Here is a 27,972-nt window from a genome sequence, read left to right on the forward strand (position 1 = left end):
GGTATACCCAGTAGTGGATTATAATAGGGGTGTTTCGGGCGGCAGCCCGGGGCCCTGAGCTCCTGGGGGGCCCATGACTACCCAAAAAGACATACTTTCAGTGGTGTACTGTCTCCTGGCTACACTTCCGCCATGATTTGCAAAAATCACAGTTTTTTTATGGCAATTTTGCACAAATCAGGACATCATGACATATCTGTCCTGTACTATGAACGCCAGGCTAGTGTTGCCATAGTTACAGTGGGGTGGGGGGGGGCCCAGGCCTGGTGAACAGCCCGGGGCCTATGGTAAAGTTAATCCGCCCCTGTGTATAACCTAAAATCATGACCTGTTGTTAGGCGATGAGGGCTGGAATTGAGAAGTACTGTTATAGTGTATATTAATTGGTCTTCCCAGGCTAGAGCCTTTCATTGCTTTGGCTAACATATTCTAAGGCTGCATTCACACGTCCCTTATACTTTGTATGGGATATCCTCAAAACATAACTTGTTCCATGAGGACTGGAATTGAGAAGCGCTGTTCTGAAGGGGTTTTTTCCAAAGAAGTCAACATTCTTCAAATATCCTTTAAAATAGGGTTGTCCAAAGTGGCACCATGCTTAGTATTCTGAAGGGCAAGTTGGCTTAATCTCTTTAAACTAACTACATCTATCGGAATTTTTTAGGTTAACATTTTTGTTGTGGGATCTGAAAACATAAAGTGTAAAGGCACGAAAGAGAGTCATGTATGATCTTCTTAGTCCGCCACTCACCATAGATCCACTGCACAAGTTCCCTCGAGCTAAACATGTATGTTATCGGGGGCATCTGAGCAGCCACCCTGTGTGTATGGCCGACTTTACAGGATTGATTAGACGTAGTGGGTGGGAAGGAGCTGACATTAGCCCAACATTTACTGATAGTATTCAGCAATGTCTTCAATTACCATGACAACTGACAGGCAGATATGACGGTCCAGGCAGCGGAGCAGATGAATGAATTGGCCTCACTTTAGGCAGGATCACAGCAGCTGCCTCAAAGCTGCATGTCCCAAGGGGTGTGAGAGAGAAGCACACGCTGTTCCTCGCCTTTCTCTTTTTACCAAAGCAAGAATCACTGTGTGTTATCCTGGAACATTCTCATTCTTTAACTCCATATGATAAAGGTGGGGACTCTTAGTGGATGAGAAATCAATGGGGTTAACTGTTTGCTTGGATTCAGGTAGAGATGAGATGGTTTTAAAGGCGAAAGGACAAACACGGTGTATAGGAGGAGTAGAAAGTGTAGAAAGCATCTGTCACTGACAATATAGGAAGGGCACAGAGCGAGCGCAGCATAGCGGGTTCATCTGGGACTGTAGGCAAAAGGGGGAAGGTGGAAGTATAGGAGAGAGAATAGGAGCAGAGGGATAGTAAGGGGTTAAAGGCAGCTAGACAGGAAGTTTGAAAGAAGACAGGGGATTGGTGCTGGTCACTCACCAAGGGAGGAGTCGGAGTCCATAAAAGGAGGAGGAGCAGGTGGATCTTCAGTTGCCCGCCAGACTAGCTTCTGCCCGCCCAATGTAGCAATGTTGGTTTGTGAAGGTCAGTTGGGTTGAGCCTGCGTAGGTAGGTCTTGCAGGACACTTCAAATGGGCCTGGAAAAAAGGGGACCCATCATAGGGATGGCTTCCCTTCTTTACAATTTTATCTGGTGATGGAAAGTGTTGAGTGTTAAGTTATGTGTTGTTCCCTTCTGGTTCGGTCTCTGGGAACAGTGTGGTGAATTGGCAGTACCATCTGACATATTGTCAGCTCCTGAGTCAGCGCAGTGCGGCTAGGGGGAAAATTAGTCCGGTGTTTATACTGCCCTGATGGCGGCCTGCCAGACCTCTCTGGATTTTTTACAGATTACTAAAATTATTTTTGATAATATTTTTGATAAAATTTTGATAATATTTGTTGACACGTTATTTATTGTTATGTGTTGAAGCATTTTAATAAAAGGCTCTTGTGGCAACACTAAAACTGGTATCGGTTGAAGTCATTGGCAAATGAAGGAAAAGGGGGTGGGGGTGGGGGGGCTTTGGAGTAATGGCTTAAAAAGGGGGAGTGTGTATATGGGGGCAGCCAGAAGGAACTCAGCCATACCCAGAGTCAAGTAACACATGAATGATTCTGTGAGCAGACACTCATTGCACTGATATATCACATTCAGCCCATGCTTCCTACAGCCATCAACCATAAAAACAAAAACTCCTGCCTTATATTATCTACTTCCTCCTCATGTCATCTCTGACCCATCAAGGCATAAACTCCACAAGTCCTCTGAAGGTGGCATTGTAAATTATGAGGTGAAGATTCCATGGGTCAGACTTGTTTTCCCAGCATATGTCACAGATACTTGATTTAGATCTGGGGAATTTAGAGGCTAATTCCACACCTTGTACTCTTTGGGGGACATTTATTAAGTTCGACGTTTTCTGTGCCGGACTTAAAAATGTCCCCACAGCTCCGCCGGTACGGAGATTTATGTAGAGGCGGACTGCCTCTACATAAATCACGTGTGCGCCGGTGTGCGTATCTTTAGGCAGAAACAGTGATGAATCGCGCGGACTATGAATCCGCGCTCCCCGTTCTGCCCCTCCACACCCCCGGTTGTTGTCAAAGTTACCCAGATCCCTAACTTTTGTTGTATTACTATCTTCTGACTGTTCATTTGCTGCCTAATATGTATTCAATGTTATTCACTACAATTTTTTAGTTTTTCATGCTTGGTAATTGCATATAGTAAGATCATCAGTCTAAATGATAAGGGTAATACAGGTAGGTAGTACCATCTGTGTCTACATCATTTCCTGAGAGTGACAAAGAGGCGGTACCATCTGCTTTTACATCATTTCCTGAGTGTGACAGAGGCGGTACCATCTGCGTTTACATCATTTCCTGAGAGTGACAGAGAGGCGGTACCATCTGCGTTTACATCATTTCCTGAGTGTGACAGAGGTGGTACCATCTGCGTTTACATCATTTCCTGAGAGTGACAGAGAGGCGGTACCATCTGCGTTTACATCATTTCCTGAGAGTGATAGGGAGGCAGTACCATCTCTGTCTACAAAATTTGCCAGAAAGCAGTACTATTTGTACCAGCATAATTTATTGAGAGAGACAGTAGGCACTACAATCTGTGTCTGCATTATTTCCAGGGAAGCTGTAATGTGTGTTCTTATACAGTATAATTTACAGGCAGAGACAATGAGACTGTGATATATGAATGCACATAAATAACAGGGCGACTGTACTATTTGTACCTACATCATTTGCAGAGGAAGACGGATGCTTTCTGACTATATGGGCCCCCATCTTTATGCTACCAACAGTACAGTACAGTATATACTTCTCCTAACAAGGCCAGATTACATAAATATCTACACTTAGAGATAGCGGTCACCCTACTATCACATAGACTATGCATCAGCCACTGCACGTGCATATATTTGTTAGGAAAATAATATTTCAAAGAGAGCAAAATTCTTTATTATGTTAAAAAGAGAGAGATTGTAATATAGAGAACAATGTACTCGAGTTTTCATTTAATCAACTTGACGTTTCTTAAAAGTTTATCTATGTAACTTGCGATGGGAATAGCCCTTTAAGAAAAGGCTGATTCGCTGCATTATTTTTAATTGTTTTATATACATTTTCTTCTTTTTGGTATACAAGTCCCATGTTTTATTTAAATATCTAAAGTACAGGCAAGAAAAGCTTCTTTATCCACTTCTTTTCAGGTGTATTCCTTTAAAAAACAAAACAAGAAAAAACCTGTGCTGTTATGTTACATGTGATATAGAAGTTGCTCGCATCTCCTCCTGAGGTAAATAAGTGTGTATTTTACCTGTGCACAAGGGCAGCTATTACAAACCTTCATCTTATTGTCTGCAGATGACAGGTAACATGGAGAACACTGTATCTGGCAGAGAATAGAAACCGTCACCAGACGTGACATTCTAGCTGAAGACTCATCATTTGCTTGTCAACCTCCTCCTTGTGATATTCCCAGTTTGTAATCACACTCCACATCCCCCCTGTTTATTGCCTCCCATTGAGCTCTGACAAACTTTTTGTTTTAGGAAAGAGAACAGTTTGGAAACTGTGGGGAAAATGCATTGTTAGTTTATAAGGCTGTAAAAAGACAAGACTCTAAAAGCCGTATTACAGTACATGGACTGATTTGCTGAATAAACGAGCGCTGCCCTGCTAAATCAGTGCTTGCTTACAGAGCCTGTTACACAGATCTATTATTATTTGGCAAGGGCTGTATATATATATATATTGTTAGTGATGTCCGTGCAGCATAAGCGAAATTTGGGGGGTGCAGGGGGGGCTGTGGCTCCTGGGCCCACACTGGCAGGGGCCCACTGAGGTCTCAGAGGCTTAACCCTTTAAGGACATGGCCCATTTTCGTTTTTACGTTTTCGGTTTTTCCTCCTTGTGTTTAAAAGGTCATAGCACTTGCATTTTTCCACCTAGAAACCCACATGACCCCTTATTTTTTGCGTCACTAATTGTACTTTGCAATTACAGGCTGAATTTTTGCATAAAGTACACTGCGAAACCAGAAAAAAATTCAAAGTGTGGTGAAATTGAAAAAAAAAACGCATTTCTTTTATTTGGGGGAACTGTGTTTTTACGCCATTCGCCCTGGGGTAAAACTGACTTGTTATGCATGTTCCCCAAGTCGTTACGATTAAAACGATATATAACATGTATAACTTATATTGTATCTGATGGCCTGTAAAAAATTCAAACCATTGTTAACCAATATACGTTCCTTAAAATCGCTCCATTCCCAGGCTTATAGCGCTTTTATCCTTTGGTCTATGGGGCTGTGCGAGGTGTCATTTTTTGCGCCATGATGTGATCTTTCTATCGGTACCTTGATTGCCCATATACGTCTTTTTGATCGCTTTATATTAAATTTTTTCTGGATTTGATGCGACCAAAAATGCGCAATTTTGCACTTTGGGATTTTTTTGCGCTGACGCCGTTTACCGTACGAGATCAGGAATGTGATTAATTAATAGTTCGGGCGATTACGCACGCGGCGATAGCAAACATGTTTATTTATTTGTTTACTTTTATTTAAAACCTGGGAAAAGGGGGGTGATTCAGACTTTTATTAGGGGAGGGGGCTTTTTACTATTAACAACACTTTTTTTTTTTTTTTTACACATATACTAGAAGCCCCCCTGGGGGACTTCTAGTATATACACTTGGATCTCTCATTGAGATCTCTGCAGCATAGATATGCTGCAGAGATCCATGAGATCGGCACTCGTTTGCTTTCGGCTGCTGCAGCCGAAAACGAATGAGTGCCGAGCCGAGGACGGCGCCATCTTGGACGCGTCCCCGGCCGGCATCAGTAACGGAGATCGCTCCTCCGGGACAAGGTCCCGGAGGAGCGATCTCCCCCACTAGACACCAGGGAAACGTTGCCTCCGGTAATCGGAGGCAGCTGTCAACTTTGACAGCTGCCTCCGATTAGCTAATTAGCGGGCACGGCGATCCGACCGTGCCCGCTAATAGCAGCGGTCCCGGGCTACTCGCGGCACCCGGGATCGCGGCACTTCAAAGCGGGGCCGCCGCGCGGCCCCGCTTTGAAGTGCAAGTGAGGACATAGGACGTACCGGTACGTCCTATGTCCTTAAGAGGTTAAAGCGTAACTGTCATGTTTTTTTTTTATGCAGAAATCAGTAGTATAAGCGATTTTAAGAAACTCTGTAATAGGTTTCATCAGCCAAAAAAGCCTCCTTCTGTACTCAAGAAGCAATCTCCCAGCCTCCCCCCCCCCCCGACTTCTTATCTGTGCATTATCAGGCAAACACGTATTCATTACAGAGAAGCCAGTGAAGACGGGCTCTGCTCTCTCCATTGTAAGCCTATGAAGGGGGGAGGGGCTGAGGGAGATGAGGGAGCAGGAAGAGGTGACATGACGGTCAGCTGTTTGGAGACTCTCTGGGCACCTAAAACGCTAAATTCAGGTGTCAGAAAGGTCAGTGCTTATCTATGAACTTACTGAGAGAAGATTGCAGGGTGTTGTGCTGTGCAGGACTGCTCCGTGCTCAGTCACTCCTAACAGCCCCTCCCCTCTCCATAGCCACATAATGGAGACAGAAATCCTGCTTCATCTGATGTGAGGGGGGAGGCTGGGAGATTGCTTTTTCACTACAGAAGGAAACTCCTTTAGTACATAAAACCTATTACAGAGTTTCTTAAAATCGCTTGTACTGTTGATATTTAATGTTTTCAGAAAAATGACCCTGAAATGACAGTTACGCTTTAATGCTGTCTGTAAAAGCTATTTCTTTTGCAGACAGCCTGCAGAGCAATGAGGAAGGACCTGTGGTGATGTCATAAGTGGGCGGGGCTGAGAACTGGAGAGGATTCTTGTGGATGAAGGACCTGTGGTGATGTCATGAGGGGGCGGGGCTGAGAAGATGCTGGTGCATGAAGGACATGTGATCATTGTCCTCTTATATCTCCTCCTGTAATGTGATAGATAGATAGATAATATATATAGGAGATAGATAGATAGAGATAGATAGGAGATGGATATCTAGCAGCTCATCACATATCTTGGATTGTACATGTATGATCACGACCAGCTCACCCCTTTGAGGCTATGTTCACACTGCGTATGTTACTGCACGTAATTTTGAGGTTGATGCGTTCGCTTGAAAGCATACGATATACGCCCGCACAGTTCACACTACGTATGAGCTTACGGCCGGATCGTATACGGCGCTGTGAAAAATGAACAAGACCATTGTTTGAGGACGGATTTCCATGCGGTTCCATACGAAGTACTTATTTCAGCCAAATTAAACTTGATTTTTCGATCCAAAAGGTTCTGTGAGTTTTATTGGGCTGGGCGAAGATTTCCAAGTAAATGACCTTATTCAGATCGCTTCGAATCAAGCTAGGGAAGCATAACTGTACTACGGGCGTATGTTCGCGGTTCATACGCATCCGGCCGCATGTCGATTTTTCCCACGCCCGTAGTTTCAGCCGCACATGTACGCCGGCGTAAGAAATGCGGCCGGACTCATACGCAGTGTGAACATAGCCTTAATGTCTAAAAACTTATTACCTATACCATTATTATTTTTAGGCAAAGATAATCTGGTTAAAAGGGTTCTCCAGAATTAAGAAAAAAAAAACATAGTTGCTTTTTTCCAAAACAGCGCCACCCCTGCTCTTAGGTTGTGTGTGGTATCACAACTTGGCACTATTCACTTCAGTCGAATACCACACACAAACTGAGGACAAGAGTGGTGCTGTCTGTGGAAGAAGGCAGCTATATTTTTCTAATCTTAAGCACTTTAAATTTTATTGTGGTTCTATATGTGAAATGTACAGAAGCCTCTTACGCTGCTCTTTATCCTTATCCACTATGAGTAATGTAGAAGAATATTCCCTTTATTATTCAGAAAGCCTTGTCACCTGCTGAGGTTCCCTATGGGTAAGGTTGGTTGGGGGCCCGCTCAGACTCAATGGCCCCCCTAGGCTGAACCCCTAGCTACTCCCCTGCCGTGCTGCCCTTGCCTCAAGTGTAAAATAATAAACTTTATACATACCTGTCCACATCCATGCTTCCGGTTTTCTTCTAGCTTCTGCGGCGGCTGTGGGAAGAAGCTTGAAGAACATTGGAAAGTAGGGATGGTCCGAACCCTCCGAGGTCCGGGTTCGTATGAACCCGAACGCTCGGCATCAGAACTCCGCTGTCTGCCCGCTCCGTGGAGCGGGTGGATACAACGGGAAAACTGCCTGGAAAACTGGGATACAGGCTATGGCTGTATCCCGCACGGAGCGGGCAGACAGCGGGAATCACTACCGAGAGTTCAGGTTCGTACAAACCCGAACCGAACTCGGTTCGGACCATCCCTATTGGAAAGCATAGTCAAGTATGTGTAAATTTTGTTTTTCTAGACATTGTTCAGTTGTCGGCTGCGCATCGCAATTACACGTAGCAATGCATGGCCAGTAGGCGATGATTTTTCAACATATTGAAAGACAACGATCAGCCGATATTTGTCTCTTTGGTTGATCATTGTCTTTATTACATGGAGCGATAATCTGCCGAATCAGCCTGATTGGGCAGATTATCGCTCTGTGAAATGGGGCCTTTAATTCACCCCTAGTCATACTGTGATGATCCAGAAGAAGACAAAAACATCCCATCTCTAGATATCTGAATATGAGCATTCTATGCTTCTTTGGATACATCCCATGATTTTATTCACATGGCAGCAGCTACTTGGCTTTGTTTGCTAAAGTTTATGTTACTCCACACCAGTATCGACAAGTCCTTTTTGGCAGCAGTTTTACCCAGTGTTTTATTGTTTAGCTTATGATCATACATTTGGCCCCATTCCAAAACCTTACATTCATCAACAATAAACTTAATTTATCCTTTCTCTGTTCATGCCTCAAGATTCCTCAGATTTCACTCTAGTATTATATCATGTTCCTCTGTGGTGATTTCCTTAGGCACGGTTCACATTTCTGCCCGGGCTTTGTCAGAATTTCTAATTATTTCGCAGGATCAGACAAATAAAAATAATAATACTGCAAACAGTAATTTTTGGTCCACTCAAATCCTGCAGTATAAACTGGAACCAGGCGGAAACACTATTAAGGTCTGTTGGATCTCTCAGGTATCCATCTGCATTGGTACGTGTCTATTATTGACGAGACCATCTGAATCTGTTTTATCGTACCCATGAGTCTATTAAGATGCTTTTAAAAGACCCAATTTAGCTTGTGTACTTTTATGTTTGACAGCATTGTCCCAGTTTTTATCATTAAAGGGTTATTCCCACCTGCTGATAATTCAGATAATTGGCACTGCTGCCTCTCCGCTCTCTTCCTGGTGCGTATCTGGAGGGACTGTGTTGGGACACAACGATGCAAGGCTGAATCAGCTATGTCTCCCACTGAGGTTATACATGTATCCAGGGTCAATCCAAGCCCTGGATATGTGTGTGATCTCAGTAGGATACTCTAGAGGGGAGTATATCTATACTTACCATTCCCTGAGGTCCCGACCACCTATCTGGCATCTCAGCCAAGCTAGGAACGGTGGTCAAGAACCTAGGCAACAAGCTATCAACAGTATGGAGAAACAAAGGGGCCAATCCTAAAAAGAAAGCAATTTTGATAATGCAAAGCATTTGCAAAGTTGCTTTCTTTTGCATTTTCCATCACCTAACAAAAGTTTAGTTTAAGGTCTTCTCTTAGCTGCTGTAACCTGTCCTTCCTTATGTTTAGTGGTTTTGTTTAGTCTTTAGCCAGGGACAATTGCTACAATAGATGTTGAGTGAGGAGTTTATGAAATTTGTATGTCTTACAGGAATCTGGAGCAAACCCTGCCGGTCCACGCGGATGAGGGAAAAGAGAGCAGACTTTGTGACAGGGTACCTGGGGGGCCGAGTGGTGGTAGCAGGAGGACTGGGTAAGTCTGTCCACATAAGGTTGTCCTGACCGGCCAGTATTAGCTGTGGGCCGTTCTTCATAATAAATTTACTCCTCACAGTAGTAGAATCCCTCAATTGCTATTTCATCACACTACTTTTAAGGTGTCAACAATGCCCTATATCAGGTCATTGTTTACTCCCCACTGAGGATTTCAAGGTCGTGCCAGATGATACCAATAGCACCTCTCACCTATGGCTGCCCAAAAGTATGCTAGGGATCCTGAAATCGAATACCCTGTATTTACCCTGTAGATTTTCCTTATGCAGCATACACCTCTACCATACAGTATGTCTCTTGTAGCTGCAAGTAGGATTTGTGCAATGTTTAGAAGATATTTTGGACCATTCCACCCCACAGTCCATCAATATTGCTAGCATGCCTATTGTGCACAGTCCTTTTCCAATCTTGTCACAGCATCTTAAAGGGGCACTCCGGTATTAGCAAATTGTATTTAAATTAAACCCCAAAATGTATAACTTTCTAATATAGTACTGAATTATACTACTGAGCAACTACTCAACCAGGAAGTACAACCACAAAATACACAACTAACCCCCCCCCCCCCAAAAAAAAAACAAAAAAAAACAAAAAAAAACAACATTTTTTGGGGTGGTTTAATTCCCACAGCAGAGATAAGGTTTTGATGTTGGTGTAAAATATTCTTTTTACTTCAAATATAGCATTGTGGGTTTGTTTGTGGAGCTTTTTGGTAGAAACCAAAGTGAGCTCTGAGATTCCAAAAATATTTTTGTTTATGAATTTTTCAGCTTATAATTGGCATTTCTCCCAGCATTCATAGTCTAATAGGCCTCTGTGACTCAGCATAGTCCAGTGTAGCCAGCACTGCCTACAGTCCTTTGTACGAAATGACTTAATGAATACTTGTCACAGATAAAAATAACAGCCGATGAGACTCACTTTACACCATTATCTCTTCATTCATCTTAAGACGTTTCCATTTATAGCTGAACGGCTGCTTCTCATGACGCATATTAATTATGGCTCTTTGTCTCCGCTTAACTGCAATGCACATCTATAAGAACAAATATGGGTCTCATTTATCAAAAAAAAGGCCACCTTTAACCAACCAAAGCTTGGCTTTTATATCTTAAACTGCTAAATGTGTTACATTTCAAAAATGTCTCTTTACCCCAGAAAAACTGCTCTATAGTTTTTGCCACCAGGTGTCTTACTCCTCTGCAGTGTGCTGTTCACAGCCTGTTGTTAGGGGTAATCTGTCACAGTAAGACAGAATACAGAAAGTGACGGTGGGCTTAGCATATGCCACGTAAAGGATATAGGAAGAGAGTCTGGGCTGTGTCCCTGCAAGCTGTGTCCATTCTCCATAATCTGCACTCTCCATGCAAGGTAAATCAAGGTTTTTCTCTCATCTCAGAAACCAGTTTCTGTGGTTAGTGTGACCCCCTACCTTGCTGTGCTGCTTTGTGTGTACAGTGTTTCCTCCTGTATCTAATCTCACCCTTCACACTCCCTTAGGCTAGATTCACATGTCTGTGATATATAGTCTGTAAGCTCATTGCATATCACGGACAGAACTCTGCTCAAATGAGATTCTTTGCATCATAATTCATTATATTGCAGTGCGTTCCGGAACAGTTAAAGCACTATGCTATTGACACATCTGTGTTAGTTGAGCAGTGTGCTGCTCTAGCTGTTTGGGAGCTGAATGCATTATAATAAATTATAATGCCGGGAGTCCCATTAAAGACAGAGTTCAGTCCATGATATAAAAAGAGCTAATGGACTGTATATGACAGATGTGTGAATCTGGCCTTAGTCTGCAGTTATGTCCTCAGCAGCACTATGTCAAGAGGAGAGGACTAGCTGAGCTGTGACTGGACAGGCAATTAAGGGAGGAAATAACTGTATGTGCACTACTAGCAAACAGCCAAGCTCTGTTCCCACTAAAATGGAGGGGGCCCGCAGGGGCTCAGTAACTGCTGTGAGAGCACTAAAATAATCCTGAAGGGGTAATATGACCAACCAACTGCATATTTTTGAAAATCACTGGAATTGACAGCTACACTTGAAGAACAATTTTTATTTTTGTATTTTCATTTTTTCTTTCTTGCCAGAACTGTTTTGTTTTACATCTAAAAAACCCCATCTAGGGCTTGTTTTTTGCAGGTCAGATTGTAAAGATGTAAAGACACCTTCACACATTGCTATTAAATGAATGGGGATACAAATATATATTTAATAAAGATATATTTTAAAATATATATATTTGTGGGGTGAAATTGAAAAAAAAAAGGAATTGGGCGGGGGCGTTCTTTTTATGCTACTCACCATGCATTATAGCGGACTTGTTATCGTAGTTCTGTAGGTCAGTTCAATTCCGACGATACCCATATTTACATAATTCTTGTATAATTTAAGGTGTGTACCTCTCATATCACGCTGGCAGAAGGATATGCTTTCAAAACCCTGGTGGTGCGCTGTCTGTTCAGGCATGCAACAGAGATGGAATAAGGATGTTGCCGGAAGAATTCTGTCACCCACATGTGCCTGAACAGACAACAGACCAGGAGAATTTTGACAGCATATCCTGCTGCCATTGTGTAACGAGAGGTACACTTTAAATACTTTTAACTCGTGACTGTATGAAAAGGTTTGTTTGTAGTCTGTAACCATGGAGACAGATCTGCATAGAAGCCTCAAACATAAAACCTTAGGGTTTCTTCCTATTTCTATTGTTGATACTCTAGGGATTAACCAAACTGGTTGCAAAATTATACAGCTTATTAGGTTATGTTAGGTTTATGTTAGAGTATTTCCGTTCGTATTTTGGCTAGTCAATTTTCAACCAAAACCGTTTTTTTTTAATCCGCTTTTCCATTGACTTCCATTATTAAAAAAAAAAAAAAAAAACAGATCAAAACGGATCAGTTTTTTTTTTAAATGTTCACAAATACGTAGTTGACCTTATTTTTGTGTCCGTTAAAATAAAAAAATGCATTTGTTTTGATTTTTTTTATAATGGAAGTCGATGGAAAAACTTATCATAACAGATGCACACAAAGGCATCCGTTTTTTAAAAAAAACTAATGAAAAAAACGGATTGCAAAAACCTAGTGTGAACCCAGCCTTACATTCCTGATTTTGGTTGACAAAATATTGACCAAAATTGACGGAAATATTATGTGTTAAAGGGATTATCCAGTGCTACAAAAACATGGCCCCTTTTCCCCCTACTGTTGTCTCCAGTTCAGGTGTGGTTTGCAATTAAGCTCCATTTACTTCAGTGGAACTGAGTCAGAAACCCCACCCAATCTGGAGACAAGAAAGAGGGAAAAGTGGCCATGTTGTTGTAGCGCTGGATAACCCCTTTAACATAGTTATATTCCAAGACTTTCCAAATGAGACTTGAATTTATAACCTCAAAGAAGCAGATTGCTTACAGAACATATCTCCGGGCTTCTATAATATATTACATATGCCAGTTTCCAAGCAAGTATTATGGAAAAGAACATTTCTAATAATTTCCTGTAGCAGGACAATTGGCGTCATGAAATGTAACACATCGCACACCCCGAACGTCACAATACAATGGCCGTTCACTGCAGGGGGGATATTGTCTGGTTGCTGCGGTATGAAGCCTTCACAGAACTCTGCTAGAAACATCTTGTTAAAAGCCGATGAAATCTCTCAGGGAAAGGAAAAAAAAGCTTTTGAGTTCCGATTGATTAAATCCTATTCTGGTTTTAGAGTCTAAATCCTAATAGCAGCAGCTGGATATATTAGGGCAATGTCCCAATTTGTCTCAGCAGCCAATGCTCCAGTACACAGTCATTTACTTTAAGAATGGCGTAAAGAAATATGCAAATACTAGTTTTTGGTTTTTTTTAATTTCACGGCAATGGATTGATTTACATTTAGAAGATTTTTTATTATTGAATATATCTTCAAATTAATAATGAGTGACCTGAGCATGTTGCAGGCTGTTGTCGTTGTATAGCAGCCACTTATCATCTAACTGCAAGGGCCAAATTATCTGACAGTAGGAGCTAATTCATATCACAACAGGGGCCAAATCATTGTCAACAAGGGCCAAACTAAATGCCCATACTTTCTATGGAAACAAGAGACAGCACCCCTATACCCTCCCTGCCAGTTATGTGGCCATAGCAAAGATCAAATGGGACCACAGTAAAGAAAGACTGGGCAGGATTTTATCATTTGTGACTCTACACTCGCTACTTTATAGTTAGTTTCAGCAAAAATGTCTTTCATATTGTTGTGTGATGAATTTGTGCATTGTTTTTCAATGTACTTTTTTGTCATGTGATTTGTATACAACGTTTTTAGTGGAGTGGAGTTGTGCAAAAGGTTTTTACAAAGCCGCCTGCACCCCCCCCCCATAACGCTCCCTTCCCTTCTCTCTGGCGCAAGTGGCACAGACAGCCCACTTGCGAATAAATAATTCGCAAATCAAGCGTTTGCAAATATTTTTATTCACAAGTGGGCCCTCTGCGCAAAAAATGCCTTATGCGCCACCTGATAAATGTCCCCCAAAGTGCACAAGTATCTAACATAAAAAAACAATTATAAAATTTTAAGCGAAATGATTCTTTGTGAGAAAATTTCAAACTTTATACCTCAGAAAACTGGTGTATAAGCCTTGATAATTTTACTCCCTCTCTGTGCTGTTTTTTCCAAATTCGTGAGTCTCTGTTAATTCCACTTGAAAGGGGAATCCTGCACAGATTCTGGCCAGCCGATAGCAAAAGAGAAGCGACCAACTGGGGCTGGACCCCCTCTATTCAAGGACCCCATGGCAGATGCATAGGCTGCTTTTGTTGTACATATGCCCGAAAAGTGGAGTTTGCATTTTACTGATGAATTAGCAATAAAAAAAAGTCTGAACGAGACCAGTTACTCTAAATTGTGCAATATCGAAATAAAAAAAAGTGAAAAAGCCCAGCTTAGAAGAGGACTGAGCTCCCAAAATTGTAGTTTCATTGTAGCATATTTTTCTTTTCTCAAGGGTGTCTCGAGACTGTCTTCCTTTTGTTTCTTAAAGTGTAACTACCATTTAAAAAAAACTTCTGACATGTCATAGCAACATGTTAGAAGTGTAGAACGGTTAGGGTCCTGCTGCTAAGAACCACCGACAATTGCTAAAATGAAGGGGCTGCCATGTGCACCTCCGCATACTCTGCCCCTTCATCTCTGCTGCAGGAAGGTGAATTCCGATTGCTAAAACGAGTAGTCTGCAAAATTTAGCTCCCTGTAGCAGGGATAAAGGGACAGAGCGCACAATCCCACACACGGCACTCTCTTAGTTCTAGCTATCGTCAGGGTTCTTAGCAGCCAGACCCCAATCGATATATACACTTCTGACATGTCGCTATGATATATCAGAAGTTTTTTAAAATGGTAGTTACACTTTAAAGCGACTCTGTACCCACAATCTGTCCCCCCCAAACCACCTGTACCTTCAGATAGCTGCTTTTAATCCAAGATCTGTCCTGGGGTCCGTTCGGCAGGTGATGCAGTTATTGTGATAAAAACAACTTTTAATCCTGCAGCGCTGTGTCTAATGGCCGGGGCTTACATTTGTATATGCATTAGGCTGGCACACCTCTCCTTCCCTCCTCCCCGCCCTCCTCAGCATTAGGAATGATCCAGGAACATTTACTGCTGTTTGAGCTTTGCACAGGTGTCTTAACGATCCAGCCCATGTTCATTATACACACAGGTGGGGAATAGGAAGCAATCTGCCTTGAGCATTCTTAATGATGAGGAGGGTGGGGAGGAAGGACAGAGAGGTTGTGCCAACCTAATGCATATATAAATGTAAGCCCCGGCTGTTAGACATAGTGCTGCAGGATTAAAAGTTGTTTTTTATGACAATAACTGCATCCCCTGCCGAATGGACCGCAGGACAGATCTTGGATTAAAAGCAGCTATCCGAAGGTACAAGTGGTTTGGGGGGTCAGATTGTGCGGACAGAGTCGCTTTAAGCTGTGTTTCAACTCACCGTCAAAACCATGCCTATGTTACCTCCCCAGTGGTTAAAAAAAAAAAAAAGAATGAAAAAGAAAAATTGTGGTAGCACAATGTTGACGGGATTATCTTAAACACTGCACGGCTATTAGTTAGAAAATGGGGGTCTGGGGCCAATGTGGAAACACAGTCTTACTAGCCATATAGGGATGTATAAGTTGGTACAATTGGGCCAAGTAGTTTAACATCAAAACAACATGCTTAATAAACCTCTGTTAAGTTTTATCCTGAGGCATGAGAACAGGAGAGAAAGAAAAAAATATGAAGTCCTGTGTTATCTATCATTTTTACATTAAGAATAGTACATTTTCCAGCAATAAAGGGGTTAACTGTCAATTTCTAGCCATGATTTGCAGCTCATTAGACCCAGGATCCAACCCAGCAGATTTACCAAGCCACAAAGGTTAGGATGGTAATTGACACTTCTCAAATTGAATATTTTTTTCCTGATTTAATGCAGACCTCTAATGACTTAAACATGGGGTTAGCCTCATCTATGTGATGTTAAAACAACCACACCTATTTATATCTGACATAGGTACAGTCTTCCAACCTTGTGGATGTGTCTGGTTAAAGGGAATGTACAATCAGAAATAGACCTATTGTTCAAATCAAGTTTTATGTTAAAGAGTTCCTATTATTTAACAAAACTTTTGACATCTCAGAGAGGTTCTGGGTGTTCAGGACCCCACCTATAAAGGGGTTATCCAGAGTAAAAAAAACATGGCCATTTGCTTCAATGGAACTGAGCTGCAAAACCTACATCCAAACTGGAGACAAGAGTGGTGATGTCTCTGGGAAAAAGTGGGCATGTTTTTTTAACGTTGGATAACCCCTTTAAAATGAGCCAGGAGAAGCATGTGGCTGTGCACTTCACTCTCCCACTCACTGTGATCTCCATCCAGTTGCAAGAGATGACCCCAAAGACTTAGGATTTTACCAGCTGCACAAAAAAAGATTACTTGCTTGCCAGCTGATCGCTGGCCCTTTTATATGGGCCATTTATTTGGTGAATAACCGCTTCTAGAAATCGGCCTGTAGAATGGAGCATATCTCCTTCAAATGGATGGAGAGCAGTGTTAAGCGGGCATGCTTGGTCAATCATACTGCTCAATTAAGCATCGGGTGCTGTTTAAATATTTACACTACTGTACTATGGAGCACCCAACATAACCATTCATTATGATGGCGGGAGCTCCAACACTGTTTATATATTAAAGGCCCTATTACACGGAATGATTATCGGCCAATAATCTTCCAGTGTAATAGAAGGCAATGATCAGCTGACATGAACGAAGTTGGTTGATCATTGCTGTTGTTTGTCTTTGAACATGTTGAAAGACAAGCGACTGTGATAGCAGCGATCTGCTGCCGTCGCCCCGTGGAAGAGGAGCGGTGGCAGCAGATCGCCACTATCCTCTATGGGCTGGCCGGACGATCTAGCCATGACCCTCCCCCCACACACACACCTCCCCACAGCCTCCCCTGCACTTTCCGCTCTCTGCCGCCACGTGCAATAGCGGCGGCAGCAAACGGGGAATGAGGAGCTTGCTAGACACATTGTAGGTGAACCAGGCACCCTTTGCTCTGCAAAGCAGGGGAAACCTGTTTAAATATTTCAGTCTTCTATTGATTTCTATGGGGTTTGTTACTTGAGTCATTACTTGCAATCTCAATTAGTGTTGAGCGAGCACTAAAATGCTTGAGTGCTCGTTACTCGAGCATTTTTCAATGCTCGACTTGAGTTACAAGCACTCAAGCATTTTAGTGCTCACTTAACACCAATGGAGATTGCATCAAGCACACAGCCAAAAGCTTTTCCTGACTTATTCTAATGATATGTAGGGGTCTATCATCCAGAACCTGAATAAAACTTTTGACATGCCTCTGTGAATTTTTGGTGGTTTCAAAAAGAAGCCCCCCCCCCCTTTAGAGCAATTTTTCTGTGACTGATTTTCCTCCCATTATGGCCTATGGAAGCTGCCCCTCTATAACCAGACCACCCCCTTATCTGACCAAAGAGCACCTTTTTAGTACATTTTTTTTAGAAGGAAAACCCTTGATAAGACGACATATTAGAGTTATATGCACCCAGAATCATCTTGATACAGATCTGCATTATACTGCATCACCACACTGGACCAAAAAGGAGTAGGAGACTTGTGGGGACATAAAGAGAGAGAGATGCCACCAGCATTGTGCCACATCATTGGAGCTAAGAGGGCAGGAGGAATATTTCCAGCACAAGCAAGCATAATACTGGGGTTAAAGGAGAAGTCCGGCCAAAACTATTTTTTAATATGTTATTACTTATGGAAAGTTAGACAAATTTCTAATGTATATTAATTATGGGAAATGCACATATAGGCCTATTTCCCTTAGTTTAGTAGATCAAGGAGACTTCAGATTCTCTAAAAAAACGTGACGTCACGAACCGGGGGTGTAATTCCAATGGAGTGTCCAGCAGGGGCGCACTATACATAGAAGTCAATGAGTACCATTGACTTCTATATATAGTGCGCCCCTGCTGGACACTCCATTGGAATTACAATGGATGTGTATGAGAATGTACTGTACAGTATGTTTTTGATTGAATACATTTATGGAATACTTTGGGGAGCAAGTATCCTTGCTCCCCAAAGTAATCCATAAATGTATTTAACCAGTACGTTTGGATGGCACCGAGCAGGGAGGGAGAAAAGTGCTTCTACCTCCCCCCTCCCTCCCTGCTCGGTGCTGCTGCTGTTGCCACATATGCACAGTACTACTCCCCCATTAGCTGTTCATAATATGAACAGATAATGCGGGAGTAGTACCTGTGCTATTCCGATAACGAACGCCGCCGCCGCACAGCTGCTTGTCCCAGCACTTCAGTATGCCCCCTCCACCGCTCCCCCTCCTCCACCCAGCTAACAAGTTGTAACTATAGCGCCGCTCATCGCCGCCTCTCTCCGCCGCTCATCGCTGCCGCTTACTGCTTCTATCCACTGCTGCTTACTGCCTCTCTCCGCCGCCTCTCTCTGCTGGCACATACCGCTTCCCGGTCCGCACTGCATGCCGGCCAGGCCGGCCGTCCCTGGCCGGCATGCAGTGCGGACCGGGAAGCGGTATGTGCCAGCAGAGAGAGGCGGCGGAGAGAGGCAGTAAGCAGCAGTGGATAGAAGCAGTAAGCGGCGGCAATGAGCGGTGTTATAATTACAACTTGTTAGCTGGGTGGAGGAGGGGGAGCGGTGGAGGGGGCATACTGAAGTGCTGGGACAAGCAGCTGTGCGGCGGCGGCGTTCGTTATCGGAATAGCACAGGTACTACTCCCCCATTATCTGTTCATATTATGAACAGATAATGGGGGAGTAGTACTGTGCATATGTGGCAGCAGCAGCACCGAGCAGGGAGGGAGGGGGGAGGTAGATGCATTTCTCTCCCTCCCTGCTCGGTGCCATCCAAATGTACTGGTTAAATAAATTTATGGAATACTTTGGGGAGCAAGGACACTTGCTCCCCAAAGTATTCCATAAATGTATTCAATCAAAAACATACTGTATAGTACATTCTCATACACATCCATTGTAATTCCAATGGAGTGTCCAGCAGGGGCGCACTATATATAGAAGTCAATGGTACTCATTGACTTCTATATATAGTGCGCCCCTGCTGGACACTCCATGTAATTACACCCCCGGTTCGTGACGTCATGGTTTTTTAGAGAATCTGAAGTCTCCCTGATCTACTAAATTAAGGGAAATAGGCCTATATGTGCATTTCCCATAATTAATGTACATTAAAAAAAATTCTAATTTTCCATAAGTAATAACATATTAAAAAATAGTTTTGGCCGGAGTTGTCCTTTAAGAATAGTTAATAGAGATAAGTCTTTGCATAGAACCAGGAATGAAAGGGGCCCGGGGGAGACATCCTGGGGACGATGATTACAATGGGAAACCTTGTATGGGACCAGGAATAGGATGTAGATCCATGCTGTGGACTATGAGCAGGAAGATATGATGGGCAGGTATAAAAGGAGAGCAGTCCTGGACACAAGCAATGAGAAGGGAAGCTAACAGCAGATTAGAAGAAGTAAACCCACTGTTATGGTCTTATAGGTCTGGGGTCTGTATTATGGCTGTCCACTGCACTTTATTCATATGGTAATGAGGATATATCTATCATAAGTTTAATCTGACATCTTTGCTGTTAGAGGCTTAACTTGCAGGACTCTCGCTGTAAAGAGCTGCACTGTTGGAAAACTAGCGGTGGGAAATAGGGTAAAAACTCTATTTCTGTCTATCTAATCTCTCTGTTTTTTGTATGGTATCTATCAATCTGTCTGTGTCATATCTATAAGCACACTATATGCTCTGCATACCCCCTGTACCTGCACTAATGCCATGGTGTGATGGTGGGAGTGATTGACTTGTCTCCCTCACAATGATCCCTGGAATTATGTGTAAAGGTCACATCTATCACTGAGAGACAGGGATGTCGGCCAAGGCTGCAGGCAATAAGGAGATGGAGGCGGCTGCTTGATCGGGGAAGCTGTAGGTAGACATGTATTATTTATTAGCACCATACACACTACACTCACTGTAGACAATTTCTTGACAATGAAATTATGGGAAAAGTGAATTTTCCACTTTGTCTATATTGTTACATATCTTGGGACCTGGACCAAATGCATTAAAGCTTTGTTGATAGAATATTCTGGGCAGAAATCATGAATGAAACCGGATTATTGTATAATGAGGTCTGGTCCTATAGATTTCCATGGCAACGGTGATTGTGAAGAAGGCTGCGGGAAGGTGGACGCACCTAAAGGGAGCGGGCTCCATTCTGTACGCATAAAGCCTGACCTTTCCTACACAATGACGCTGATCTTCAGGGCTCTCGCTGTGATAGATGCATCACGTATCACAAATTTCCTTTCATGCTCAGGATTACCAAATGTCACACAGTTAATGGATACAAATATTCTTTCCATTAGATTGGTGAATCACCACCACTACATGCTGGTGATCAGCATACACTATATGGGCATAGTATTAGGACACCTACACATTATACCTTTAACTACATCTCATTCTAAATCCATAGGCATTAGTATGGCGTTGCCCACTCTCCATTTGCAGGTATAACAGCTTCCACTATTCTTGGAAGAATTTCTTTAGGATTTTGTAGGTGCCTATGGGAATTTCTGCCCATTCAACCACAAAAGTGTTAGTGAGATCAAACTCTAATGTTATACAAGAGGACCTGGTTCACATAACAAATGTGTTTAATGGGGTTAATGGGCACTGTCATTATCAATAAATAATGTTAAATCAGGAAGGGAGGTGATATACTACATCTTTGCAAATTACTTTATTTATTTTTGCCTGTTTTACATATAAAATACAATGGTATAAAATTGTCCACTTGGTGTCTCACTCATTGTAAAACTGCAGTCGAGGCTCTGTCACTGAGACCATTTGGTCTTTGGTAACAGCATAAAAGAGACCAAATGCAGGAAGTGATGTCAGTTGTCCCTCTGCTCTGCATAGACTGGCCCAGTGAAGATGAATGCTGACTGGCCTGTGGCCGTGGACGCCCCTGTGTTGAGTAAACGAACTAATCTAAGGCCCTCCCACCAGCTCTGAGTGAAATGTAGAAGCATGAGCAGGATAATGGGGGACTATATGGATACCTGGAGCTGCTAAATTAGAATAGACAGCATGTATAAAACAAGCATTAACTATATATTTGCTGGGGCATATTATTTTTTATGTCATGACAGGTACATTTTAATGTGTACCTGCGCTTGTTTTTTGTTATCATGCTGTAAAACAAAGCCATACTTACCAAAAATACAAGGCCATTTCTTGAAGGCAGATTTTTAGTACTGTACTTGTTGAACTGTTTTGTACTGGTTGAAAAAAGAGACTAAATGCATGAAGTCCCAGTCAGTACAGAGTGTGACGGCTCATTGTTTCCATGACTGCCTTGTGTGCACAGATGACCTGAGAAACACTGGGCTTACTCTGTTTAGACTCTTTAAAAAAAAACACAGGAAGTCTAAACACAGGAAGTGCCATGTTTTCCATGATAACAAAAAAAATAATAATAATAATTATAATGAATGTAAACTGCAAACTTGCTTTATATCACATCTACTGTTGATTTAGGTTTTGAAAGTTATAACAAAAGGTACACTTTAAGATCAGGGCTCTGTACAGGTCAGTCAACTTCTGGCAAATATAGACTGCTTAATGTCCCCTTTTACATTGGCACCATATGACAGCAGGAAGAGTGCATATGTCTCTGTAGTAGTCTGCTGCACAGGTTTCATGCACTTTACTCATGTACACAGGCATTTAGCTAAACAAGAAAACTTCTTTATAGTGGCTCCAAATTGGATCTTCAGCAATGCTCTTGTAGGGTTTAATTATAAATTTATACATGATCTTCTGCCAGCAGCTCTGTCATGTATATTGCAGGAACCTTGGTAAGCTATTCTCTGCTTATGCTCAGGACTATCTATATTGTGGTGACGCTGTCGACACCCCTGGTTGTCCACACTGAATGACAATTCTGTACTGACTAATGAGAGTTGTGCCAGTCTCATGAACATTGTAAGGAAAGCTGCTGGTAGCACAATCAATCAGGAACAATAGGGCACGGTGATGAAAGTGATGTGTTCCATATTTATAAAAAGAGAGCACTCCATTTTTATTCTTGTTCTGGAACAGGGACATATATGACAGATCTGGAAAATGAGGAGTGGTTGTTTGCTCTGGAATCAAGAACTGACATAGATAAGATTCTCTCTCTTTGTGGACAGGGATTTGGGTGGGAAAGAGGGGGGGGGATTGGATGGGTATTATAATGGATGATATATATATGTTTGTTGCATGTCAATACTGTTAGAATTGGCGGCTTTGTACATATAACATATGTATTTATTTTTCTGCATTTTTAATGGAAAAATAAAAAGTTATATTAAAAAAAGAACTGACGTGTTAATAGGTATACACAATTGCTAAGTGAATACATATAGCTTATTAGGATGTGAAGCAATAAGGATGTGAAGTTGGGCTCCCCAGGATCCATTATAGGCTGTAGACACCTTTTGTATTAAATTTCCTTTATGTTTATTCAGTTTTCTGTGTGTAAAATATAGCAACTTTCTAAATAGTGTTATTTAAAAATGTTGTAGAAGTAAGGAGGGGAGAAGGTTACACAGCAGCTCAAAGTACAGACAGAAGGGAGAGAATCCTTGGAGGACAGCTCACACTAAGTTAATAATGGCATTCGTATTCAATAAACACAAGGTGATGGGATTGTGTCACGTACATGATGTATAATTGTACTCAATGGGTCATGACATGTCACTTCTTTCAGCGGATAACGGAATACACTGGCCCATAGAATGGCGTCTATGGAGCCAGCGGAAAGGCGCGCGGCCGTGCGCGCGGACAGCCAACAGAATTCCGCGAAGTTTATTTGCGAGAATTCCGTAGTGTGAACCCACCCTTATATGTTTTTTTTTTTCCTGGTATTGCAGCAGCTAGAGTGAAGTCAATGGAGTTAGGATGCAGTACAACACACAATCCATGGACGAGTGTGGCATTATTTTTTTACAGTTTTTCTAATCTGTATCACCCCTTTAATTTTTAGTTTTATATGTCTTTAAATGCAGTAGACAGAACCAGGTTAATTTATGCACACACCCACCCCCTCCCCACACACACACACACAATGTAAGGTATTCAGTGATAAAGGGCCCCTTCATCTAATGACTCCTAAACAGTACAAAACAATTAGAATGGGACAAGTAGTGGGAAAACTTTTAATAACTTGGTTGCCATGACCTAAAATTGACATTGGTGTTAAGCCCCTTCTTGTCTATGTATGTTCCAGACTGTTGCAAAACTACAAACGCCATCATACCCAGAGAGCTAAAGCCAAATCTGTCCCTAGTCTAGACTATAAATCTTTGTAAACAATTGATGTTATGAGTTTGTAAAACATTTCTGTAAGATATGGATAATACCCTGTAAACATCTTTTTGTTTTATTAGGAAATCAACCCTCCCCTTTAAACTCAGTAGAAGGCTTTAACATGGTGAAAAAGAGATGGGAATTTTTGCCTTCAATGCCTACAGGAAGATGTTCATGCTCATGCATTCAGTCCAACAACATGCTCTTTGTCATTGGTGGAGTAGGACAGGGGCCCAGCAGTGCTGTTGAAGCTTTATGTGTCTTGGAGGACATATGAGAAGAACCTTAAAACTTACAAAAACTTAACCAACAAATGTTGGTAGTGGAAAGTGCCTGATCCTCTCTTGTCATGAAGATTAGAGACCTACAATGTTCAGTTACCTGCTATTCTTCGGTCGAGGAAAGTTTATTGACAGAAGATGGATGAAGACCGAGGAGAATTATCTCTTGATGATCCCAGGACATTATTAGTCTTGGTCAGCTCTGTATACGGCCAAGTATAGATTCATCTGAGTAGTACAGTTGAGTAAGACCAACTGAGTAATATTCTAGGAGTATAGTAGAGAATTGTATCCAAACCAATTAACACATGTGGAAGGTGATACAAAAATATAAAGTAGACCAAAAACAAGGTAGTAGAAAGTAATATTTACTAGTATGATTGACAATCCTACTTGTAATAATTCAACCTGTCCATTGTTGTTAAGTTTGGATGTTTGAAGCCAGATTCTTACTGTATGTTTTGGACAACATGTGACTCTTTATAAGGGATTTATTTTTTATTAAGATGTTGTTTTCTCTTTTAACACGCAGTTGTCTTAAGAAATATTCAGTGTACAGTATGCATAAACTATATGATAAAAAGTTGCAGCAAACAACCAACTTGTGTCTTCTTCTTTCATTGGATTGGTAGACCTAAATGGGCATGGGCAAGGACAGAGTTTCTATTTGATATATGCTTTTTATTACTTCACATATACATCTAAAAATTGAAGAAATTTACAATTGAATTGCTGTATATTGTGCCTTTTACTCTAGACTGCAATGTTGATGTGTACACTAGTTGGGTATATGGTTACCATTTTCCATGGTGGTGGTGTGGCTGGCTTTTGCAGCAGAAATTCAACTCATGCCTAACACTAGATTAACACTGGGGCCCTGTAACTACAGTATGCACTATACTTTATTAAAGGAGTACCTACTATTTCTTCCAACTTCATAGTGACACGTCAGAAGATTGTATCAGTGGAACTTTGGGCACTGAGAACCCTACAGATTTCTAAAATGAAGATACAGAAATGCTCACTTGCATGTATTGTGCCCCTTCATCTATGCTCTGTGTACTTCAGGGAGCTGAGGCAATAAGCAAATTTACACTGCTGGTCTATGAGCCCAGTGAAGTGCATTGTTGCCTGATCCTCCACAGCTATATCTAGAGATTAAAGGGGTATTCCCCCCAAAATTATTTTTGCATTAATACGTCGCCCACCCGTAGCTTTCCATCTTTCCAATATGAAGGTATTAAAGATTCTGTACAGTTTTGCTGTTATCTAGGTACATCTACCCCCACGGATTGCAGAGAATCATCAGACCTCAGTCCAACCCGACACGCTCCCTGCTCCCGGCCCGCACCCTCCGAGACTGTCTCCCTCTCTAACTGCAGCCACCCCAGTCACCGGTACCGTGTGCCCCCCCCAGCCCCAGAGCTCACCCCCTGACTGTGCCCCCTGTCACCCTTGTCACTTGCGCCCCTCGCCCACAACACCGCCGTGCTCATCCACGGCACCTCACCTTCCTTACCGGCGGCACCCCTCAACAGCCCCCCCCCGCCCGTTGGGCTCATCGGCGGCGTCACCCGCGGCGGCGCTTACCCCCCCCGCTGGGTCACCCACGGCTCTCTGTTAACCACAGCTCCCTCGTCCCGCCTGCTCACCACCAACGACATCTTCCTCCGCTCCTTCCTCTGACCTCCGCTGGCTTTTTCCGCAGCACCTCCCGTGACCTGCGGCAGCGCTAACCGGCACCCCCCTCCTCTGCTGGGCTCAATCGCGGCACCCCTCCACCCTTGTCAGCCGCGGTTCACTCGTGCCGCCCGCTCACCACCCAAGCTTACCGGCGGCATCCCCCCCACCGCTAGGCCCATCCACGGCACCTCCCGTCCCGTCGTGCTGCCCGCCCACCGACCCAGTATACCAGCGGCATTCCCCCAAACCCCCCGCGCTGGGCTCAATCACGGCACTCCCCCTTCACCCGCGGCTCACTTGTGCTGCTCGCCCGCGGCACCCCTATCACCCTCACCATCCCAGTTTACCGGCAGCACCCCCTCCCCCTGGGCTCAAGAGATCGGTCTCACCCGTCCACCCACCTATCTCAGCTCTGCTGCGCCGAGTCACCATCCCAGCTCTGCTGCGCCGAGTTACCATCTCAGCTCTGCTGCACCGAGTCACCATCTCAGCAATGCTACGCCATTATCACTATCTCAGCTCTGCTACTTCATCATCATCAGGCAAGAGCATTGCATGATGGGAAATGTAGTTTCCTATCTTAATAATAGACCATCTTTTAAAAAAAGTGTAACTCAGGAACGACAGCAGCTAGAAAGATGGGAGACGGCTCAAAATACTCAGGGGGACTTGGTAAGACCAGCTAGGTTTGGGAGCATTTCATTTTTTTTGCTCTTGGGGGGAATACCCCTTTAATGGAGGTCTCAGCACTGAGATCCTGACCAATGAAAACTTTTGACATGTCTGCATGACCTGTTAAAAAGTTTTATTTTGTTTTGCGAATAACAAGTAACATTTAACCTTCATAGTTGACTTTAGCTACTGATAATCTTGAATCCAAGGGAGCCCAGTTATTTTTTCCTTGGAAATGTGCAGGATACCTATTGTCCTCTGCTGCTGATCCCCCTAGCAGTTGATATGTCTGCTTTCTTGGTAGCCATGGCCAAAGATCATAGACAGGAAGTACAATCTTTTATACAGGATGATGTGAAAGTGGAGATGGATGCCCCCTAAATCCCCGGCCACATGGTATTTATACCCTTGCTCACTTTGACAACTGCTCTTGTATAGCAGTTTTTTTAATTGTTTCTCCGTGTTTTCATGTTGTGTTGCAGCCAGCAGGATTTTTGGCAGTAGCGGTTATTCCTGACTGTCCCTGTGGGTAATATAGACTATAAATTCGTTCTCATTTCAGAGACAGAGTGAAAATAGCAGCAGGCAACCTGATCATGGTGTGAGGTGACAGACTTGTCTTAAAGCATTGCCCAATTTTAGCCATGCAGTGAATTGTTTTGAATGCCCGTCATGTTTTGCCATTGGTAATCTGTGATTTCTTTGTCGCGTGGTCAAGCTTCCACCAGAATTTTCTATTTTTCTAATTCTCGTTTTGTTTATAAAGCTGTGTTTTATGCATCTATTTTATGTTCTAACTTGAAGCCTCACTGGCTGGCAGCAGAGGGCACTTCACCCCTCAATAGTACAGAGGGCATCATTGCTGCCAATATAAAGACTGGACAAAGATTTCACACAACATGATAGACCTTCCCTCCATAGAGCCAATTACAGTGTACTTGTTGGCACCATACCCTTTCTAGACCTGCAGTATGATAGTATACTATGTCTAGCATGAACAGTCAGCAGTTCTTACCCTCAGCTCTAACAGCCCCAGAGAAGTGACAGGTTTTATCCATCTGGCTACAAAGCACAGGAGCTGTGGTTAGGAATAGAGATGAGCAGAGTTTTCGGATTTCTGGTTTGTGAGAACCCGAACGATCGGCGTCGGATTCCCGCTGTCTGCTCGCTCCGTGCAGCGGGTGGATACCTCCTAAGGAACGCCTAGAAAACTAGGATACAGCCAATGCCAATGGCTGTATCCCAGTTTTCCAGGCGTTCCTTAGGAGGTATCCACCCGCTGCACAGAGCGAGCAGACAGCGGGAATCCGACGCCGATCATTCTGGTTCTCACGAACCAGAAATCCGAAAAGTCTGCTCATCTCTAGTTAGGATCTGCAGGCAATGGGTTTTAAAGGGTATGGTACCTACTTAATAGTAAAATGAATAGAGGAGAAGTACTACACCTGGTATCACCTGGTGAAGAAGAGAGATCTATTTTCAAATGCATGTTCCTACATGATCTGCAATAAAAAAATCAAGATAAAATATCCATGCATCCGACAGTGCTCCATGCTTTTGTTCTATACACCTACTGTACATAGAAACATAGAAAACAAGTGTATCATGGATTTAGTAGTCGATAATGGGCTTGTGACCTTTACACACGTATTCCCTATATGGACATATATGGTACAAGACTAAGTCAATATTTATCCGCAATGCGGTTGTATCTGTGTTTCTGATGGCAGCACCATTGTTTCTGCATGCTGCTCTAGGATTGTTTTCTGTCTTATCACTGTTGCACAGAGATGATGGTGCCAGGTGAGCACCATTGTTGCAGCTCTGACATTGGCTTAGCCCT

General features: G+C 42.8%; 1 protein-coding gene across 1 annotated transcript in view; it reads left to right on the top strand.

Annotated features, from left to right (window-relative positions):
• The window catches only part of KLHDC8B (kelch domain containing 8B), a 107,295-nt gene extending 82,931 nt beyond the window's left edge, over window positions 1–24,364 (top strand). Inside the window, exons 6-7 of the mRNA XM_069966807.1 lie at window positions 9,369–9,470; window positions 23,574–24,364. Coding sequence (XP_069822908.1) covers window positions 9,369–9,470; window positions 23,574–23,770 — 299 coding nt within the window. The 3' untranslated portion in view covers window positions 23,771–24,364. The remainder of the gene's footprint in view (window positions 1–9,368; window positions 9,471–23,573) is intronic.
• Window positions 24,365–27,972: the final 3,608 nt, after the last annotated feature.

This window comes from Dendropsophus ebraccatus, chromosome 4 (assembly GCF_027789765.1).
Source record: "Dendropsophus ebraccatus isolate aDenEbr1 chromosome 4, aDenEbr1.pat, whole genome shotgun sequence".
NCBI lineage: Eukaryota > Metazoa > Chordata > Amphibia > Anura > Hylidae > Dendropsophus > Dendropsophus ebraccatus.